General features: G+C 41.6%; 1 protein-coding gene across 1 annotated transcript; it reads left to right on the forward strand.

Annotated features, from left to right (window-relative positions):
- The first annotated feature begins 402 nt into the window (after positions 1 to 402).
- On the forward strand, positions 403 to 20,343 carry tnpo1 (transportin 1). Its single transcript, XM_080477770.1, has 25 exons — positions 403 to 532; positions 650 to 770; positions 2,679 to 2,754; positions 3,363 to 3,512; positions 4,143 to 4,249; positions 9,508 to 9,641; positions 10,390 to 10,471; positions 11,229 to 11,351; positions 12,216 to 12,334; positions 12,644 to 12,704; positions 12,983 to 13,151; positions 13,352 to 13,504; positions 13,613 to 13,838; positions 14,004 to 14,175; positions 14,359 to 14,445; positions 14,571 to 14,678; positions 15,141 to 15,299; positions 15,375 to 15,462; positions 15,551 to 15,649; positions 15,748 to 15,843; positions 17,663 to 17,738; positions 18,660 to 18,759; positions 18,843 to 18,917; positions 19,163 to 19,302; positions 19,381 to 20,343. The coding sequence occupies exons 2-24, from the start codon at positions 666 to 668 to the stop codon at positions 19,268 to 19,270; spliced, it is 2,673 nt and encodes an 890-aa protein (XP_080333896.1). The 5' UTR covers positions 403 to 532; positions 650 to 665; the 3' UTR covers positions 19,271 to 19,302; positions 19,381 to 20,343.
- The last annotated feature ends 1,302 nt before the right edge of the window (positions 20,344 to 21,645 follow it).

The raw sequence follows: 21,645 nt of genomic DNA on the forward strand, positions 1-21,645 counted from the left end.
ATTATCCATTTACCATATAAAGAAAGGAGTGAATTTGTAATTATTGGACACACAAATACTTTATGCTGTAGTTCTTTTGTTTAACATTGTAAGGAATCATGTGTTTGTGGGAAAATATTCGATTATATTTTACAATACTAAATTTCTTATTTACATTTTTGGATTTATTTTTTAAACATTGTATTCTATTAAATAATAATAATAATAATAATAATAATAATAATAATAATAATAATAATAATAATTATTATTATTATTATTATTATTATTATTATTATTATTATTGTTGTTGTTGTTTTAGTACAGTGTGTGTGTTGGTGACTCGTCAGGCTTTAGGACCCCTCGGCCGCGTGTCAGCTGATCGCAGCAGCCAGTTAAATGCGTCGCGAGCCCGACTGTCCCGGAGCTTTTCCAGCTTGTAGAGAAAACGGACGTCCCTCCGCTAACAGGCCCATGTCTGAAAACCCAGACAGGCGCTCACATTTCCACACAAAGTCACCCACACAGGAGCACGTCGGCTCGGCCCGAGCAGGTAACGTCCGTCCCTCCCCACCCCCCGGGCTGCGTGTGTCCGCCTCCCCAGTTCATGAAGCCCTCGCCGGTCCTTCGTGTGTGTGTTGAGAGCTTGTGTTATTTTCTTTATCCGCAGCAGCAGCAACAGCAAGATGGAGTGTGAGTGGAAGCCAGACGAGCAGGGACTCCAACAAATATTACAGCTGCTGAAGGAGTCCCAATCTCCGGACACGTCCACGCAGAGATCCGTCCAGCAAGTATCCTTTTCTCCCTCCCCTCCCTCAACCCCCGTCGCGGAGCCCGACGCGGGTAACGAGCCGTGTGTTCACCGTGTGTTAAGCGCGTAATGACAGACTCAACAGGCTAGCGGCGGCGGCTAACGCTAGCCAGCCGGGGTGGTTACCGTTATGAGCAGGTCGCTCATTTTTTTATTTAATTTTTTTTCTTCTTTTTTTTTGGTTGTTTGTTTGTTGTCCAAACACCGAGATGCGGGACATGAAGCAGGTCGTGACCGTGTTGTATCGCCACAGGTATCGGCTGAGGTCACGAGCAGACGTCGCACGCAGAATCGATCCCTCATTTTATTTACGTTGAGCTGCAGCATAAAAATAAAGGAGCGACACATCGTTTCTGCGAGGGTGTCTGCAACACCTGGACCGTGCAGATTCATATAGAACATATTTATATCAAAGCCTGTCTGTCACATTTTGTATGCAACAAATAATCAGTTCCAGTAAAATATTTAGTCCTGCAATAACAGTTTAATAACTCTGTTAATGATTCCTTCAAGCCGTCTCTGGTTGCTTTGTTAGGTACACTTAGACGTAATCTAATGCTATCCTGCACAACGCACAAGATAGACAATTTTCAGTCTTTATTGAGATAATCTGAGATGTTTTATAGATAAGGTATAATGTTATTCACATGTTATAGCAGCTCAAAGGTTAAACAATTGCAGAAAACATATTTCTACATTATTATGTGTGACATAAGGTCACTGTATACTCATTTTTTTGTAACACCCTGGAACATGATTGCATTATGCATATATATGTATACATTATAGAGAGGTGTTTCTAATTTTGGGCCGGCCACCCTATTAATATGCATGATAACGACAAACTCTTAGAAGGAACTTTGAATTATTTTCCCGTCCAGCCCCGAGAACCAATTTAAACCTATCCGGTGAGCTTAAGCAAAAGTGAACGTTATGACCTTGAGGAGAGCGGAGAACATGGCAAAGCTGTTTTACTGGATCACATCAGATTCAGCATGTTCATATGCAGCATTGCCCACAGGCTCTATACGCTTGTTTAAAGCATAAAGTTTAAGCACTAAAATGCTTATTTTGAAAATTGCAGAAACAATAGATATTGCACGAAAAAAACCAAAACAAACAACACAGTCCTAATTCAATTTTGAGGGGAAAAAACGATTACTGGAAAAACGGCTTTGTTTTTACTGAATTAATCAGACGATTATCTCAGAATGATCATCTGTGGTTCTCTGAATTAACGGGATTACTAACTCATTCATTTGTGAAAACAAGGCAGTTGTTTTCCCCGAGGTAAATGCATTATGCTAGTATGGATTAGCATTTAAGAGTCAGCAGCGTGCCTTCCTTATTGTTGCTTCTTAGCATCCATGCACCTTATTTGAAAAGCCGTGCCACAGAGGCAAATGTTCAATTATTATTTATTGCACATTTCCAGCACGTTTTTCTATTGAGGAAGCAATCATCTGTCTAGTGCCGGCCCTTATGCATTTGGTCTGCTTGCATGCTCATCCTCAATGATTTGCTTATGTAACGCTTTGTGTGTACTGCATCATTAACTTGCAGACAAGCCGCTGTTATAGCCCGAAAGACGCCATCTGGCTGTCAGCGTATATGTTCACTCACGCCAAATGACATATTTATGGCCCCCTACAAACATCCGGCCATTCTCCACACCCACACACACACACACACCACACACACACACACACACACACACACACACACACACACACACACACACACATAATTATGCTATTACAGCAGATAAACACAGGTCTGTCTACCATTCTCTGGATGACACAGACATTGTTGTGGTAATGCACTCTTAGCCTTTGAACCTGCTTTATGTACAGTCGGCGCCTTTGTCTTCCTCAACCATTTCTCCCAGAGACTCGAGCAGCTGAACCAGTATCCAGACTTTAACAACTATTTAATATTCGTTTTGACAAAGTTAAAATCAGAAGGTAAGTTGCCGGCCCTGTGTCGTTTTTCCCACTCTTGTCTGCATTGTGTTCCTCGATCCTCCGGTGGCACCGGGCAGAATGAAGCCTGTCACTTTTATGTAATGGCTCAGTGACAGGTCTGTCTGGCCGTGACTCGGCTGAACCGGCGGGCCGCAGATGATGCAGCACTCGGAATATGGGTCACTCTAATTTTAAACCTAATTCCTGGCCTCGCTGAACTTTTGGCTTGACTGTGCACAGTAGATGACCCAAATGTTAACTTGCGGTAAGAGATTTTGGGAATGCCATATCGGGGATGCAGCGAGCAGAAAATAATGTAATAATAAGTCTAAATGTTGGTGACTGATTCATAAATAAAGTATAGTGTTTGCATGATTTGTCAAAAGGTTCTATATTTTTTGCATCTAATGTGCATTTCACCACTGAACAAGCTTTTGTTCAGGCTTGTGTGCACGGTTCTATGTCGAGAGAAAAGGAATTTGATGGCAATAAGAGTCTCTGATGACTTGAGTCATCCATCTAGCCTTCGGAGCAGAGGAGCCTTTATCCTGACTGTACCTGTGCTTTTGACTCACTGCTCATGAGTTATTTTCTTTTGCTGTCCCAAGATGAACCCACTCGCTCCCTGAGCGGGTTGATACTGAAGAACAATGTGAAAGCTCACTATCAGAACTTCCCTAATGGCGTGTCGGATTTCATCAAGAGCGAGTGCCTCCAGAACATCGGAGACTCTTCCCCCCTCATTCGGGCCACCGTGGGTAAGTTATGCCCTCCTTTACCGACTGGTTATAACACATAGCTGCGCTCTTCGAATGCAGCTATGTGAACGAGTACACCGTGGGAGGTGGCGCTTGCAGACTTTGATCCGTCATCTTATTCTTGAGCTGTTTGTTAAAGTTAAACAGCTCATGGAAGAATTTTTTAGTGATTGCAGATTGATTGCATTTTGTTTTGGGATGGATGATCATTTTTATTGAACGATGGAGTTCATTCTCATTGTTTTCATCGGATAGAAATAAATCTTTTTGTTGATTTTAAAACGACCCTCTTTTCAACCATGCTTATTAGATGTTCTTTTGCATACACTACAAAATATTCATTAGTTTGATTCAAGCTAGTTTATGAGCATTTAAAATCCATTTACTTGCATATATACTATATATTCAAAGTGACTTTTATTTGATATTCTGTTGCATTAAATTCATGTCACGCCAAGAGAAACTTTACGTATAAATCCGTCAAACTGTATTGCAGCAATGAAAGTCTGCATGTCGTTTACTCCTGTCTATGTTGGTTCATTTGTTTTAATTACTGAATAATCCACATTTGTGCAGTCTCATTAGGTATGTCAGGCCAGTGTAACTAACAGTGAATTCCTCCCATAACAGGTATCCTCATTACCACAATCGCCTCCAAGGGAGAGCTGCAGAACTGGCCGGAGCTTCTGCCAAAACTCTGCCTGCTGCTGGATTCTGAGGACTATAACACGTGCGAGGTGAGGGACAAACAGTTCAATAATTCGCGAGTATAATATATAGTATGATAAAACTATTATTTACATGACAGTGTTTTATTGTGGTACTCTGTTTTACTGTAATCCAGCAGCCAATCTTGGTTAGCCCATAAATTCTTCGTTTTGATTTACTGTGCACTCTCAGCTCATCAGCAGTTGGATAAAATGTGTTTTTGCAGCTTTTTCTATTTCTTTTTCCTTTTTTTTTACCCTGTAGCACGGAAAGGTGAAGGCAGGGAGATTAAGTGCACAGTACAACTGTGTATGTTCCATGCATAAGCATGTTTGTCAGTCTGGGCACATGCATGCATGCAAGCCTGTTTGTTTGTTTATTTATTTATCTATCTGTGTTGCAAAGGCAAGAGCTGGCTCAGCTATAAAGCAGCATCTGGATAGCATCCTGCTGGCCAGATGAGCTGACGACAGCCTCACAGCTGGAGCTGCCGCTACAGACCACAGATTATTCAACATGGAATCATTTATTCTCTTTACCAGAAAACCATATGACCCCATTTTCTGACATGTCGCGCTGCCGCCTCCTGCACATCAGTCTTCCTTTTTGTACTCATTATCATGTGTTTTTTTCCCGGTCTTCTGCAGGCATTTTTTACGCCTGAATGCGACACAGTACAACCATTATTGTCTGGATAAGAGCTTAATGTGATAATTTGTTGAGGAAATTAACATTTTAACAGTTACTCCAAATAAATTCTGTGAAAAATACTCTTGTGGTGACGTGTAAAGCTACAATACAGTAGCTTGTTGTGGCTATTGAATCATCTGACGTTGTGTAATTGTGCTGCACCCATACTCCCAGGCTTAAATAAACTCTTGTGTTGCTAATATTGGTACCAGCTGCGTGTGCCTGTGACATCAGCCTCCATAGCAAATTTGGATACGTTACATGAGAGAACGCGCACAAATAAAGTAGCTTGTTGCGCCGTCGGGTTAAATTCAGCTGCATCAAAGGGCAACTGAAACATATCTTGGTGGGATTACTCCTCGCCCCATGGAGCTGATGGTTTCCAGTGAGCTGCATTTTCACAAATTTAAGGAATAGGTGCATCTGGAGGGGGTGAATCTCATTTCAGCACCACTGCCAGCCTCTCGCATAAAGCTCATTCAGAAGCTGAGATTTAGGTCAGCTATTTACTGCAGAGGATCTTGAAGTGTGTGTGTGTGTGTGTGTGTGTGTGTGTGTGTGTGTGTGTGTGTGTGTGTGTGTGTGCAAGGCTTAACACTGAACAGCTACCGAATGTAGAAACTCCTCCTAAGACTCGTTATGTTTATGAAAAGCAGCTTGAAGGCTGGAAAGCTTCTTAATGTCTCATGTTGAAGATGGTCAAATCGGTTTTGGCTGGGGGGAAGAAAAAAAACGAGTGTCTCATAATATTGTGGGTTAAGATGCGAAATGCAATTAAAAGGCTTCCATTGTTGTTATTAATCATACAATTATAAAAACAGCACAATGTAACGTTTTAGATCATTTTGGAGTTTTCCATATTCTCTAATCGAATGCTATTTCTATTCTTCTAATAATTTGCCTTTAAATGGTTTGACTGTCAAGTTCGCAGTCAACATGAATCATTTCTTATGAAAGAAAGGCTTTTCTGAGGGCGATATACCAGCATGGATCCTTTCAGGACTGTACCATAAAATAGGGGGATGCAAAAGTGTAACATTTATTAAAGAGAAAGGCTTGAATCCCACTTGACTTGGTGACAAAAAGGATCTGAAATAACAATAAAGACTGTCGTCTGTCTGTGTGCAGTCGTCAGTGTAGACAGCGGCTGGATTTACTCTCTTTTCGCTCTATCTTTTGTTCTCCATCATTTGTTAAAAAAGGGATTGAGCTCTAGTCTGAAGTTTATTAGGAAAATACCAGCAATAGCTGACATTTAGTATAGGATGTGTATTAATTATTTGTGGTACATACACACACTTAAGTAAATGATGTCAATGCCTCTGTGTTTTAACATTTGTCCCAGCAAATAACAGTGATCTGCCTCTAATTCCAAGATTATTGTTTATGGGGGCGTCGACAGTTCCCAACAACAGCCTTGTAGGAGCTGAACAGTTTATTGACTTTGTTCTTTTTGTTTGTCCATTTTTTTATTTCTTTTTTTTCGCAATAGTAGGTTTTTGTCCAGGTGGGGTTTATGCAGTTCAGTTAATTCCTGTTGTGTGTTTGTGTGTGCAGATGCTGTATCAACAAACACAAGATGTTATTTATCCCTGCTTGCGTATTTGCTTTGACTGGAGTTTCCTTTATTCCTACACTCGATGTGCGTGATAGCATGGAATCTCTGGTTTGTACTCGCTGCCGCTTTCCAGGACAAATGAGCAAACCTGAAAGATTTACTACAGATAACACACGCCAAAATAATTTTTCCTCCTGTTGATAGTGCGATGAGACGTGTAAATAATCCACAGCCTTCATGCCAGCAGGACTTTGGTGTCAATTTGTGGAATATATTTTAGTTCCTGCACGGTGTACAGTTTCGGTTTGCTTCGTAATGTAAGCAAGGAGAAAGCAATGAATGTGTGTGAGCCTCAAGCTATTTGATTACCCTATATATCCTCCGCGTTGTGCGTTTACAGTATACCTTTGCAAGATGATCTTCATCACTCTGTTAGTGAATCATCCACACTCAGAGTGCTCATCTGTCCCACAAGAGCCACTATGTCTGCTGATGTGTGAAGTGAGGCCTTGGATATATGGTTAAATGATGTAATGTGATAGCTTCCCAAACATAGAATGCTCACTATATGGAAATGCAAAATAATTGAATGCCTTTCAAAGCTTCGGGAGCCGCAAATGTGCCAGTGAGGCCTGCGCTGCTTGTTTTTTTTTAATTTTTTTTTTAAGAGAGATGGTTGCAAGCGGAGCCCCCTGCAGTACCCCTCCACTGCATGCTCTAAAAAAAGGAACAAGCAGGTGTGTCGGATGCCTCGTGTAATGTCGGTGGATGGCTTTATATAGGTTCTGCCTGAGAGCAGTTTTAGCGTTTTGATTAATGGCAGCTGGCATGTCGCTGCAATAGTGTCGTGAGTGTCAACTTGATGGAACTCTGGAGGGCAAACGATCACGTCTGATAATACAACTGTCACCTCAGTGGTCGCCCGTGCCGAAACGCGAGTGAAATTTCCAGGACGTGGACTTTGAAAGAGCTGTTTAGCCGTCCGAATGCATGCTTCTCTTTGTGCTGGCTCGCAGTTATCTTGTGACACGGCTCGCGTTTTCACATTGAATGACCTTGAATGGCGGGACTTGAAAGGAGGATTACACTGTAGACACTTGAGCATCGCAGGAATGTCTGAAGGCCACTCCCTGTTTCTTCTGCCCTTCTCTGTTGACACCTCGGAACACAAATGACCATTATATCGTGACGTCAAGTTCTGCTCCGTCTTGCTCCTCGCGGGAGCTTGGCAATGATTGAGCAACGTTTCAGCACGGTGGTTTTTACTACCCACGTTGAATTATAAATGAGTTTGAGACGCTGGAGCCAGTCCCAGCTGATTGTGGGTGAAGGCAGGTCAGGACAAACACAGACACACATATCACACCTACCAAGAATTTTAGGCACCAATTAGCCTCCAATGCATATTTTTGGACTGTGGGAGGAAGCCAGAGGAAATCCACTCCTGCACATGAGGAACTGCAACGTCCACACCCAGGATTGAACTTGAAACGGTCCTGCTATAATTAGAGAGTGGAAACACTACATCTGTCTTACATCATGTTTATAGGTTTTAAATATCCAAAGTCATGAAATCAAAGGTTGTTATTGTTTATAAATGAGGCATTATGGTGCTTGTGTTTTTTTTATTCCATTTTTCTAATGAGGAGTAAACTTATGTTATGTTATTGCAGATTCCAGAAAATGTTAATGCAGTTGACATTGTCAAACTGTAAAATAAGCAATAGGTGAGAGAAACCATGACTGCAAAGCGTTCGTAAAAATCTGCTAAAGCCTCCACGCCTCAGAGGATGTTTTCTATCGTCTGAAATACCATTCCTAATGATACATTTTAATGTGAAAGCCATGAGGAAGTCCCAACCCAAATTTACTAGGCATGAAACAAAGCGTAACATATGAATTTAGCACTATAAGTGGGTTTTGATACGTGAGAATTGTTTTAATTCGATTTTTAAAAAAAATAATTATTAGGTTGGTTTTTTTTTTGTCGGCCTGATGGTGAAGTAGCTCTCCTCACTATTATTAAAAAACGAAATTAATTTGAGAAAAACTCAAGTATCTTTTGCCTTTAGTGTTTTTTTTTCTATCCACAAATGTAATCATCTTTTAGGTGTGTTCAGTGTGTGTTTGCTTTGGGTCCGAATGAACAGTCGGCATTTTAATAAGAAGAAATTACTTTATTCTCCATGACTGTACCTCGTCTCCTGCTGTTTGTGACCTTGACTCTGAGTCTCACACCCTTCCCTGTCTTATTTCATCCTTTTAGCTCCTCCGCATCTTTTTGTGTGTGTGTGCGACTGCTCTGTATCTGTCATCTGAAAGGCATGCCGACATGGGAGCGGTTTCCATGGAAACACATTTCAGAGAGCGTCGGTGTCGGTGCTGTGCTGTTACTTGTATCTGCTGTTCAGACTGTTTTTTTTTTTTTTTTTGTGAGAGACACTGAAGTCTGCAGCATATCGTGAGCATGCATACTAACCATCTGCAGAGCAGCTAATATTAAAATAGGTGTGTGTGTGTGTGTGTGTGTGTGTGTGTGTGTGTGTGTGTGTGTGTGTGTGTGTGTGTGTGTGTGTGTGTGTGTGTGTGTGTGTGTGTGTGTGTGACTGCTTGGCAACTGTTTGAAGGTTATTAGAGCAGAAGTAGATGATTCCTATTGAAGAATATGGAGCCAGAACACATTTTGCTTGCATTGCAGGGAAATTGATGTCCTTCATGTCCTTTGTAGGAATTAATATGTCTGTTCAGTACAGAAGTATGGACAAGAACCATATTAACATAATGATAATTTTTAAATATTTATTCATAGTCCAAACGTTTAAATGAAAAAGTAAGCTTATGGCTGCAGCCTAATCTGCTTTAATGTTGTGGATTAAATAAAATCCTAAATTCCTCCGTCTCCTCCTCCTCCTCATCATCATCATCATTACTGCACCATCTCTTAAAAACCTGCTTATCTGGCTGCTGTTATTCTGGACTTATTAAATCTCCCAAAATGCCTCATGGTGGATTTCTCATTGCTGGCTTTATGTTTTTCAGGGTGCATTTGGAGCCCTGCAGAAGATCTGTGAGGATTCGGCTGAAATCCTAGACAGTGACATGTTGGACCGTCCGCTCAACATCATGATCCCCAAGTTTTTGCAGTTTTTCAAGCACAACAGTCCCAAAATTAGGTACAGTATTATGTTGGGGTTGCTTTCCATTCTTGTCTATCTTATTCCCCCCAAAAAAGGATATTTTGACATGTTCTTTCAATATAAATCTGGAATTTTATTTAAAAGCTACTATCATGCATTTTTCTATTTTCAGTCACAGATGAATCACAATGTCTAGTTATGTTCATGTAAAATGTGGCTGAAAAAACTAATAATGAAGTTAACCTTATGTTGAAGCGCTTAACTACAGAAGAATAGACTGCTGGGAACTGTAGAGACCAGTTTGTGTCATCTGCCCCAATCACGGCTGTCGCTAGAAAGACAAGGAGGCTGGTGCTAAACTACTCAATGCATCAAAAGGGTTTTTAGAAGCTAAGATTAAACCCCCAAAGACAAAAAGTGTTTTCAACCTGAATCGAGACAGTATTACATAGAGTTGAATGTATAATAACACTTTTCAACACCACTTTTGTAATGTGACGTATACCTATGTATTGGTTTAAAATACAGAATTAGATTTACTTGAATGATCACATACATTTTGAAAAGCTCCAACATATCTCGTCTTAGAACGAACGCCAACGTTACTTTTATCATCGTCGCCTTTCTCTAGAGAGCAGAGATCTATGATGTTACAATTGGTCATTTCCTGTTGACTAAAGTGCAAAAGAGATTGATCTTAGTGGAGACAGAGGTTTCATTGACAGCACGTGACGTGTGAGTAAACACGGTGATGCAACTCTCAAGTGGTGGTTATGCTTTGCAGGTCTCATGCCATCGCCTGTGTGAATCAGTTCATCATCAGCAGGACGCAGGCCCTCATGCTCCACATCGACCCTTTTATTGAGGCAAGTCTGACCGTAATGATCCCCGAGGCTTTGGATTCTGTCTGCGTGTACGTGACACGAAACAGGACAGAAATATTCATTGCCAAGCAGAGAAACGATCCCCACAGCGAGAAGGGAAGCGCTGATTCCCGCTTGGTCAATGGTGCTCTCAGGTCACCGTCTCTGAGTTGAGTAAATAACAGCCGCTGTATTGACAGTTTGTCTGTTGTTCACCTCAAAGCCGGTCAATATCCGTTCCAGGCCTTGTGCAAAATCTTTCCGGCAAATGGTTTAGCCTCTTCCAAATACAACTCTAAAGATTTACTTAAAAAGAGACAACACAAGTTTAACAACTCCTCTTTATATTTCTTACGTTTAGTGTCAATACATTAGTATTTTCTTTTGCATTATGCAAGTGTACTGTGTAACAGAAACTGAAATTGCACTTTAAACCAGTCGAATTACAGGAGTCCTTTTTAGACTGTGTATTTATTAATTGAACCTGCCCTGAAACATTAGAAGGAGGCGCATTAAGTTCTCACTGCTTTCAATCGTAACATTTCAACATGAACCATCTATAAAACAGCGAGAGGCTGAAGTGTGAAATAGCTTAACAGTCACCGAGATAAGATATCCAAAGTAAAACCGCATGGAAGTCTGGATCTCAATTCAATAGGCAACAGAAACCAATGCTTTTCACATTTACAAGCTCCGAAAAAAAAAAAGTTAGTTGATGATTTTGACTGATTGTGATGATTTTCCTCGTTGTTTGTTGCAGAACCTCTTTGCTCTGGCGACAGACGAGGAGCCAGAAGTGAGGAAGAATGTGTGCAGAGCTCTGGTGATGCTGCTGGAGGTTCGCCTGGATCGTCTCCTGCCACACATGCACAACATCATCGAGGTGAGGGACTTTGACCAAAGATGATTGATTTGATCTCACGGAAAACTTTTTCCTCCCTTTGAGCTTTGAAACGTTATTGATCGATTGATTCCACTCAGTTGCACTATAGGATTATGTTCCTTCAGTCTGATAACACAAGTCTTGCACATGACGTCCTGCTGACTTAAATATTTGCTTGCACAGCATTTCAAAAAAAACACCATTTCCTCATCCTTTCTCAAAGCATGCTGTGTAAAATATAGCATTTATCTTATGTTATGTTAGAATTAAAACAGAGCAAATGGGAAATTGAACTGACTACGACCAGCAGGGTTTTATGGTTGCAAGCTACTGAGAGACAAATGCACGACTGTTTCTGGTCATTTCAGGGAATGCTGTGGCAATGACACAAATATAATTTTGTCACTTTTAATACTTTTTTCACTCTGCTGGTGTGATAAATAAATGACGAGAAAAAGCCCTCCTTGCAAATATTTGGCAGAAAAGACCATTTTTTTACGTGCAGCAGTGAGAATGTGCAACAAAATGAAGTTAAATGTTTGTCTCTTGCAAACAATATGAGGATAATTCTGTCCTTGTACTGCCTCAAGCACAGCTTTGGGACGTTTAATTGATGCTGGCAACACATCTAAGGAGGCAGAAACAGATTTGATCAACAGGTCTGCCATGTCATGATTTATTTCCTACTAAACCATCCATCTGTTTATATTCTCTACCACTATCCAGTTCAGGGTCCCCGGGGGCGATGGTGGTTTTCCAGCCTCCCCTCAAGCAATAAATATACAGTTAGCTCATTCACAAGACTGAAACTGAGATAATGAAGATTTTTTGGGGGGGGGGGTGGGGGGGGATTGTTGATTTTAGTACATGCTGCAGAGGACTCAGGACCACGATGAGAATGTCGCGCTGGAGGCCTGCGAGTTCTGGCTTACACTGGCTGAGCAGCCGGTGTGCAAGGAGGTGCTCTGTGGTCACCTCTCGCAGTAAGGATACACACACTCACACACACATAATATACACAGACTGATACTGATAATTTTGAAGGCAGGTGATTCATAGCAACCTTGGCTATAAGTTAGTATAGACCTTGTACCAGGATGAAATTCTTCTTCCTCACCTCACGGAAGCTGATTAAGAGTCCCACTGGCTGCTGACCTCACTTGTAACATCTGTCACCAGACTGTCACATTTTACTGTGCCCACAGCAGGAGTCACATGTGAGTGACGGCCTGTGAGCTCTGACCTGTCCTTGCCCTTTGTTCTCATCATTTTTTCTCCGGCTCCTGCTCCAGGCTCACTCCGGTGCTTGTCAACGGGATGAAGTACTCCGAGATCGACATTATCCTGCTCAAGGTCAGTTTATATAGCTTAATATGTTTAGCCCTTGGAACTAAAATGAATTACCGTGACTTAGGGTGATATACAGTTCAGTCATCCTGTCTGTGGTGGGTCGAATAAACTGGAGTTATGTCTGTTGCCACCAATGTAGAGCTTTTTAATCCGGGTCATGTCCATTGAAGTTTCTCATCTATATATGTATCGTTCCAATCCATGCACTGCTTTGCAGTGTTAAAAATAACATAGTGATCAAATCCACAAGTGTCTTTTTAATGCCACGCTTTTGCCATCAGGGAGACATTGAGGAGGATGAGGCCATCCCAGACAACGAGCAAGACATCCGACCGCGCTTCCACCGCTCTCGCACCGTTGCCCAGCAGCACGAGGGCGACGGGATTGAGGAAGATGATGATGACGATGATGAACTAGATGATGATGATACCATCTCTGATTGGAATCTGCGTGAGTTCAATGTCTGTGTAAATGAAGCTCGCAAAATAGCTCTCTTTCAGCTTTACCGAGGACGAGGAAACACACTGAAATGTTTTTCTTCTATCTGTGTGTGCTATCTGTGTCTTTTTGATTTTTATGTTTTGCCTGTACACTTTTACAGATCTGTGTGTGTGTGTGTGTGTGTGTGTGTGCTTTTATCTGAATGTTAGGTAAGTGTTCAGCCGCAGCACTGGACGTGTTGGCCAACGTGTTCAGGGATGATCTGTTGCTGCACATTCTTCCGCTCTTGAAAGAGCTGCTCTTCCATCCGGAGTGGGTAGTTAAAGAGTCTGGCATCCTGGTGCTGGGGGCTATCGCTGAAGGTAAGAAAGGAGGGAGAAAGAAGAAACGCGGACAAGCCCGGGGGGATAATGTCACTCCCAAGAATACAGAATGGGATGAAGCTACTTTCTTTTTATCTTTGTCTTCAGGCTGCATGCAAGGAATGATCCCGTACCTCCCTGAGCTCATCCCCCATCTCGTCCAGTGTTTGTCTGACAAGAAGGCCCTGGTGCGCTCCATCACCTGCTGGACACTGAGCCGCTACGCACACTGGGTTGTCAGCCAGCCGCCAGATACTTACCTGAAGCCTTTAATGACAGAGCTGCTCAAACGCATTCTGGATAGCAACAAGCGTGTGCAGGAAGCTGCTTGCAGGTGAGCAGGAGCTCCAGAGAAAGCCGTGTCATTTCACACTCCACAGTTCTTCCTCCAGGAGTTGATACACATCCAGTTTTATCAATGTTATGGAGAAATTACAGTCCCACACTGCTTCAAGTTTCCTCTCCTCTCCTCTTCTTGGTGATCTCTCTCCCCCACTAGTGCCTTTGCCACTTTAGAGGAGGAGGCTTGTACAGAGCTGGTGCCCTATCTGGCATTCATCCTGGATACGTTGGTGTTCGCCTTCAGCAAGTACCAGCACAAAAACCTGCTCATTCTTTATGACGCCATAGGAACTCTTGCAGATTCAGTGGGGCACCATCTCAATAAACCGGTATGCAAAACAGAAGCATGTGTCCAGTTTCACTTCACATTTTTATGTGAATGTGACATTTACTCCTTCTTCCTCATTCTACTTTATTTGCTAGTATTGGTAAGTCCCCTTGAAAATGTATTTAAAAAAAAGTGTATATTGATATACGACTGGATTACACTTATTTTATTAATGTGTTTTTAGGAGTACATTCAGATGCTGATGCCCCCTTTGATCCAGAAATGGAATCAGCTGAAAGATGAAGACAAAGACCTCTTCCCTTTATTAGAAGTGAGTGTTTATGCACAGTAAGATACTTTAGAGACGTTTGCAATACTTTATGACTGGCTGAGGTGCCGTTTTCTGATTGTTTGAATCAACCACTTACAGTGTGTCACTCTGCCTGCCTTTCTCAGTGTCTGTCTTCTGTAGCTACGGCCCTGCAGAGCGGCTTTTTGCCATATTGTGAACCTGTGTACCAGCGCTGTGTCAACCTGGTCCAGAAAACCCTCGCTCAGGCCATGGTACACACACACACACACACACACACACACACACACACACACACACACACACACACACACACACACACACACACACACACACACACACACACACACACACACACACACACACACACAATCTGGATAATGTACATAGCCAGACCCTGTCTTTTTTTTTTTCTCTCTCTATTTTGGGCAATATTTAGCTTTACTGCCCCCATGTGATGGAAAAATATATTATTTTTAGTATTCATTTTTAACATTAGTGTTTTCAAGTTAAACTCAAGTTTAATAAAACCACAGCAAGTTTGAACTGTTGAGTGGGACCCCAAAAATAAGTAAATATTTAGACTATTTGCAAAGATGATGAGTGGAATCAACAGATGGCTCACAGTCAAAGATATAAATGGAGGAACTGGGGTATGTTTCATTTTATTGGGTCTTTAAACTAATTTGAAATCTTTTCTTTGTTTCACTCTTCAGCTTCATCAGTCACAGCCGGATCAGTATGAGGCCCCCGATAAAGACTTCATGATCGTAGCTTTGGATCTTCTCAGTGGACTGGCTGAAGGCTTGGGAGGCACCATCGAACAGCTGGTTGCCCGTAGCAACATCCTAACCCTCATGTACCAGTGCATGCAGGTAAAGAGCAGTCAAAGCCGACGCCATAATAAACCCAATTATATTCACATTGTTCACCAATTGTTGTTCTGTCAGGATAAAATGCCAGAGGTGCGTCAGAGTTCTTTTGCGCTGCTCGGGGATCTGACCAAAGCTTGTTTCCAACATGTCAAACCATGCATCGGTAGGTTACATGCAGTCTATATTCAAGCGCTGTCAGGAGAGGCTTTCTGAATGAGTTTGCTGAGTTTTTCCCGATTTCCTTCTTGCAGCTGATTTTATGCCGATACTGGGCACTAATTTAAACCCAGAGTTAATATCTGTGTGCAACAATGCAACCTGGGCAATCGGAGAGATATCTATACAGATGGGTGAGTGCTTCTCATCCACTTCAACATGACACCACTCTCACATTCTGTCTTAATAAAGAAAAATAACCCTTGTTTTAAATTTCTACTACACTCTTCAGGGCCTGAAATGCAGCCGTACATTGCCATGGTGCTGCACCAGCTGGTGGAGATCATTAACAGGCCTAACACCCCAAAGACTCTTCTGGAGAACACAGGTACCACTCGGTGGTAGTGCTGAGCAAGCCAGCAAGGTCGCCACACACACACACTCGAACAAGGAGGTGCTGATACTCAGGACCATTCAGCCAGGATTCACCACACTCACTGGGGTGCCTTTCTTCCTCTTTAATCTACACCTAAACAATGCATCCCAAGGAATGAGCCTTACAGGTTTGGCTGGTTGTCACCAAACATTTTTCTTAGTATTAGTAATAATTAGGAATCTGGCACAATGGCCATTTGAGTTGAGACATAAGAACTAACCCCGGTGTGACATTCTGGGCACACTTGAACTAACCATGTCAGAGCCCACTCTTGGAATTAGCTACCATGATAATTTTATTAGTACAAAATAACATGGCACAGAGGGATGATTTTGTAGCCTCACACAGTTGCTTAAGGTATATTTGATTAACTACTAAACAATAACTCAGCCTGAATGCTTTAAAAAACACCTAAACTGACTAAACGTTAGGGCTTGTAACATAGAAAATGATCTAAAACCTCCTAGACGTCACAAGCTGCTCTTGTTTTCAATTGGAAGTTATAATTTTATAGTGACCCTCGAATCGGGGGGAAAAAATGTACAAGGCTAGAGTGTGACCTGTCCAAATAAATGTTAAAAAGAAAAACTAGGGACTCTTTAGATGTGTTCCTGTTTGTTTGCTGTCAAGTTTATTTGTTGCTTTAATTTACTGTTCTTTAAATGTGGATGCATATCTGCCAATAGATGTTAAATGTTGTTAAGAATGGCCAGTGTTTGATGCAGGATACATGATGATTAAAACTAGGTTAAGCCTCCTAAGAATGATTTCAATTGAAATTCTAAAAGGTTTGTTGCATGTTTTCAATATTTCAATTGAAAACACCACAATGAACCGAAGGCTCCAAAACTAACCATTGCAAAATGTGATGTCCCGGCCACGTGTGCACATTAATTTTACCGTAGACACTTCCAGGAAGGACTAGTGTATCGCTGGAACTAAATTTTAAATAGAAAGCCATGCAATACCACAGTTAACGGTGGACGTGGCTGTGAGTTATTGCAGTGCGCCGTGGCGGTCTTTAAATTTGCCACTGATCAGCTGATCCTGCACTGAACTTTACTCTAATAAGCATACCATCTGCTTTCTGCATGTGTCATTGGACTGTTCATAAATGCCTGTTTGTTAATGAGAATGTTGCATAGTTTTGTGTCTCTTAAACTTAGGTCCTCCCTCCTCTCTGCCTCATAAGAACCTGCTGTGCTGGATACTAGTCTCCCTCCATGTAGTTGCCTTGGAGTAATCTATGTCATTTCTTTTCAAAAAGAAAAAAAATATATATATCTACATTTCTGTTTTCTTATGGAAATTAACATTTGTGAGTTTAAGGGAGAAATCTCTTTGTTTAGGACAGTCACATGCACAAGCTGCAGCTCCGCCAGCCTGTGTTTTTTCGTTAGAGATAAAAAATAAATTCAAAAAATTCAACCATGATTTCAAGAGCTGTTTTGATCCATATGATTCCTGAAAGCAGATGCCATTGTTTGCATTTTTCTATGAATGTCTTGTCAAAGCTGTCAATGTGTTCTCCCTTAAACGTGTTGTATGTCTTTTTTTAGACTTGTCATATTTCACATTCCTCCCCACGACTGACGGGGGCAGTGATAATCAACGCTAGTGAAATCTTCTGTTTTTATTATCATACACAGATTCTGTTGATTTTATGTCTCTGAGTTGTTTGTTTTTTCTTTATTTTTTTCTCCTCCCCCTCCTCATTGCTCATGTCTTGGTTGGCGTTTGGTGGTGTGTAACCGTGGTTGCGTTACATTAGCAATAACAATTGGCCGTCTTGGTTACGTTTGTCCTCAAGAGGTGGCACCCATGCTACAGCAGTTTATAAGACCCTGGTGTGTATTATTCAATCTTTTATTTAATTCATCTTCTCTCTGCTTTCTTCTTCTCTTCTCGTCTGTCGCCTGTTTCCCCCCCTCCTCCCCCCTTTTATCTCCCCCCCCCCGCTGATCTCCTCCTCAACTTTCCTACTCAAGAAAGACGTCTTTTCAGTTGTTTTTTCTTCTCAGTTTGTAATCATTGCCAACTGTGTGACTAACTCTGTCCTCTTTTAGGTCCTACTTGTGATTTGTTTTCTTGTTTTGTTTTGTTTTTTGCCTCAGTAGCACCTTCATGTATTACACATTGATTTGTTTAATTTCAATTTTTTCCGTCATTGTTAACTGTCGCGAGTAACCTTTTTGAGAAAAATAAATCAATAAATCAATAAATAGATGCATGGGATAAGATCTGTCCACATGCCTGCTGGCTTCAGAGAAAGGAAGCAGTCTTTTAATGCTGACGAGCATTCCTAAATCCCCTTTCTCATTTTGTAGACACCCAGCTGCATGTGCCTGTCCCAAAGTGCCCCCTCCCCCCTCCTCCTCCCCTTCTCTAGTCAGACAGTCATGTAATTTTCAAGGTGCAGTAATTGAGGTTTTGCTGAGTGACGCTGCTCATAGAAAACAGAGATGTTATTACAGATCAACGTGTTAAATGTAAAAATGTTTGCTTTGTTTTTTACTTTAGTCTGTTGTGTGTGCATGCTTCATGTTTTGTGGTATTCCCGGGTCAGCGTAGATCACATGAATTTCTACATAGCTCCGAACAGTCACAGGAATACATTAAAATGATGATGATGATGATGAAACATTTACATTTAAGGAAGACATTTTTGTTCAAACTGAGTTATGAATTCATACATGTTTTCTAAAATTGCTCCTGTTTGATTTGTCCTATATGTGTGGCGTTATAAACGTGGCCGTGCCTGTTTTCAGGTGCACCTCTCTTCGGAATATAAGAGACAATGAGGAGAAAGACTCTGCGTTCAGAGGAATCTGCACTATGATCAGCGTGAACCCCGGAGGTGTTGTGCAGGTGAGAGTCGGCGTCGGCACCGTGCCCGTGCTGCCAACAGCTGTGGATCTTGAAATGTGCCTCACCTCTTTTCTCTGGATTAGGATTTTATATTCTTCTGTGATGCTGTGGCCTCCTGGGTAAATCCAAAGGATGATCTCAGAGATATGTTCGGCAAGGTAAAAAAGCTGAAAATGCACAGTTCTGAGATTAGATCACATGAGAAATGACGAATAGTTCATAATCTCTGCAGTGGAAACGTATGATCTGGGATTGAATTTTTCTGGCTGCCGCCTACTGGTCAAATGTAGTAACCGCAGCTTTAAGTCAACAGTTATATTAATCCTGCCATGCACGAGATCTATTTTGAAAGGCGGTGCTCGGTTCTAACTTGGTATAAAGTTTTCCCGGTGTTTAATTTCAGATCCTTCACGGATTTAAGAACCAAGTGGGAGAGGAGAACTGGCGGCGCTTCTCAGATCAGTTCCCAATGCCGCTGAAGGAGCGGCTGGCCACCTTTTACGGGGTGTAACTGCTTCCACAACACTGTGCCTCTTTGCTGGGGTCAGTTTTCCTTTTCACAACTCTTTGAAGCATATGATAAGCAAAGCCTTTTCTAATTACGCCCCTTTCTCTCCACAGGTCATTCACTATGGGAGACAAAATAGGGAACCATCCCAGGGAACATGTTACCCTTTACTGGGGGGTAGGGCCAGCCTGTTAAGGGAAGGGAAGGGGGTGCGGACCCCCCTCCACGACCTGGCAGACGGGGTGGGAGGGAGGTGGTAGCTGCAGTTCTCAGTGCCCCTTTGCACAGGCAAGGGGCACACAAGAGACTGGCAGAACAACATAATCATGGGAGGAAAATTCATTGTAATCACATCTCAGTCAGAATTAATGAATCTATCGCCGTATTTTTTATTTTTTATTTTTTCCTTCATATTTTGCCCAAATGTTATGTTTGGATGCAGAAAATGATCTTCAAGGCAGATATTTGAAGAAGATTGTTCCAATGACAACAAATATTATGAAGAGATGCTGAAATAGCATCAAAATAGAGAGATAGCCTCAAGGTGAGGACTTTTTAGGTAAAGCCAACAATGCATTTTATACTCTCCAGTACTGGAAAAGAGAAATGCATATCACCAAGAAAATGTTATCACGTATATAGTTATCGGTTTAGTTCAGTTTCTTTTTCTTTAGCAGGGCAAGAAGCTGTTGAATATGTCACCAGAGAGCACAACATGTTCCTTTAAAAAGAGCAGCTTTTCAGGGGTTAGGTAGCATGCTTGTATCATTGTGAAAAGCTCTTGACGATTAGTGACGTGTGTTGATCACGACGGCTGCCATCGCCCTTCGGCAAGGTTCTTCTTTGATCTTGTCGTTTGTATTTAAACTATTTTTCTGTTTCTTCCGCCAGAGATTTTACGGCATTGGGCTGTAACGTAGCATGACGGGGTTTACACACTGAAATTCGGAAATGTGTCAAATCTTGGCTGTGGTGTAACTTTTGGAGTGGATCGCTGTTGTTGTTGTTTTTTTTTGGGGGGGGGTTCTCGTGGCGTGAGTGTGAAGTGGACGTCCATCGGCAGGCATATCAAGAGCTTTACACACTTTCAGTCCTTTTGTGTTGTTCTGAGCCTCGTGACGGACAGATGAAGGAGCAGCATGCAGGTTGACGTCCTGTGTGTGTGTGTATCTGTGTTAGTCTTTTTTCTTTACTTTTTTTTTTTTGTTGTTCTCTTCTGGACTCAACACCTCAATGATACAAATCCTGTCTGTGATTTTTGTGACTGTTTGGCTGTCAAAATCCATTCAAACCATCGAAATCAATGTTAAGTATGTTCATTTCTCAGTGGACTGAACTTTTGTCAGTGGTTGTCTGGGCTTCTTGTGCTCTTAACTAAGCATGATCTTGAGGATGACTGTAACGTTTAGGCTGGTTGTCACTGTGGGGTACTTGGATGCTTTCATCTCTTGCATGTTGGTGGCCCCTCACACCCCGACAAGTAGTGGGGAGGGAGGGAGGGTGGGTGGGATAGTGGGGAAGCTTCGATTCACCTACAAAAACTACATAATAATCTTTTATGTAATGAAACACTGGGACTTTGGTAATTTCGCTGGAGTGTTCTCCCTTAACTTTTTACCCCATAGCTGGATGTATAGTTTTAAATACTGTGAAAGTACAAGAATGTTAACGTCTCTGCTTGGTTTGCGCTGTTATATTTTACAAAAGTGTCTATGTGTTGAAGTTAGAGAGGGCCTGATTGTATTCCATGATGGGTTGGAGAGATGCTTTTTTTTTTTAATAGTTTTTTTAATTTTTTTTTTTAATGCCCAGCATTTTTTCCTCTGCTGGCCGGAGTAATAACTGCAGTATTTTAATATTTTATGATGCACATGACTTGCACTTAAAAGAAAAAAAAACTTAACTAGCAAGTGCTTGAAATGAATGATGTAGCCAAAACCTTTCAGAATATGACCTTATAGATCGTTAATGAAGTATTGCTGCTAAAATAATAATAATGATAATATGTACTTACCAAATGCAATAAGCATCTTGATGCAATTGGGTTATTAGATTGTTTAATGTATCAGATAAAACTGTCGATATTGTAACTGATCTCTTAGGTGAAACATTTAAATGAGGTAAATTCAACATCATGGAATACAGAGGCAAACATCTGTGTGTGCTTGTGCGTGTGCCTGTGTGTGTGTGTGTGTGTGTGTCACATCATTTTGTGTTTTGACGTGATTTTGTCTGTCACATTCCAGCATTTTGGCATGCAAATATTGGAGTAATCACATCTAGATGAGGTGTGTGTGTGTGTGTGTGTGTGTGTGCGTGTGTGTGTGTGTGTGTGTGTGTGTGTGTGTGTGCGTGTGTGTGTGTATGTGCGCGTGTGT

This window comes from Lipophrys pholis (genome assembly GCF_963383615.2).
Source record: "Lipophrys pholis genome assembly, chromosome: 12".
NCBI classification, from domain to species: domain Eukaryota; kingdom Metazoa; phylum Chordata; class Actinopteri; order Blenniiformes; family Blenniidae; genus Lipophrys; species Lipophrys pholis.

Excerpts from the sequence above, each read along its gene's own strand:
- tnpo1 (XM_080477770.1), top strand. The coding sequence starts at position 666 with ATGGAGTGTGAGTGGAAGCCAGACGAGCAGGGACTCCAACAAATATTA. Across the intron at positions 12,335-12,643 it reads CTCTGTGGTCACCTCTCGCA|GCTCACTCCGGTGCTTGTCA; the intron begins GTAAGGATACAC and ends CTCCTGCTCCAG. Across the intron at positions 15,844-17,662 it reads GACTCTTCTGGAGAACACAG|CAATAACAATTGGCCGTCTT; the intron begins GTACCACTCGGT and ends GCGTTACATTAG.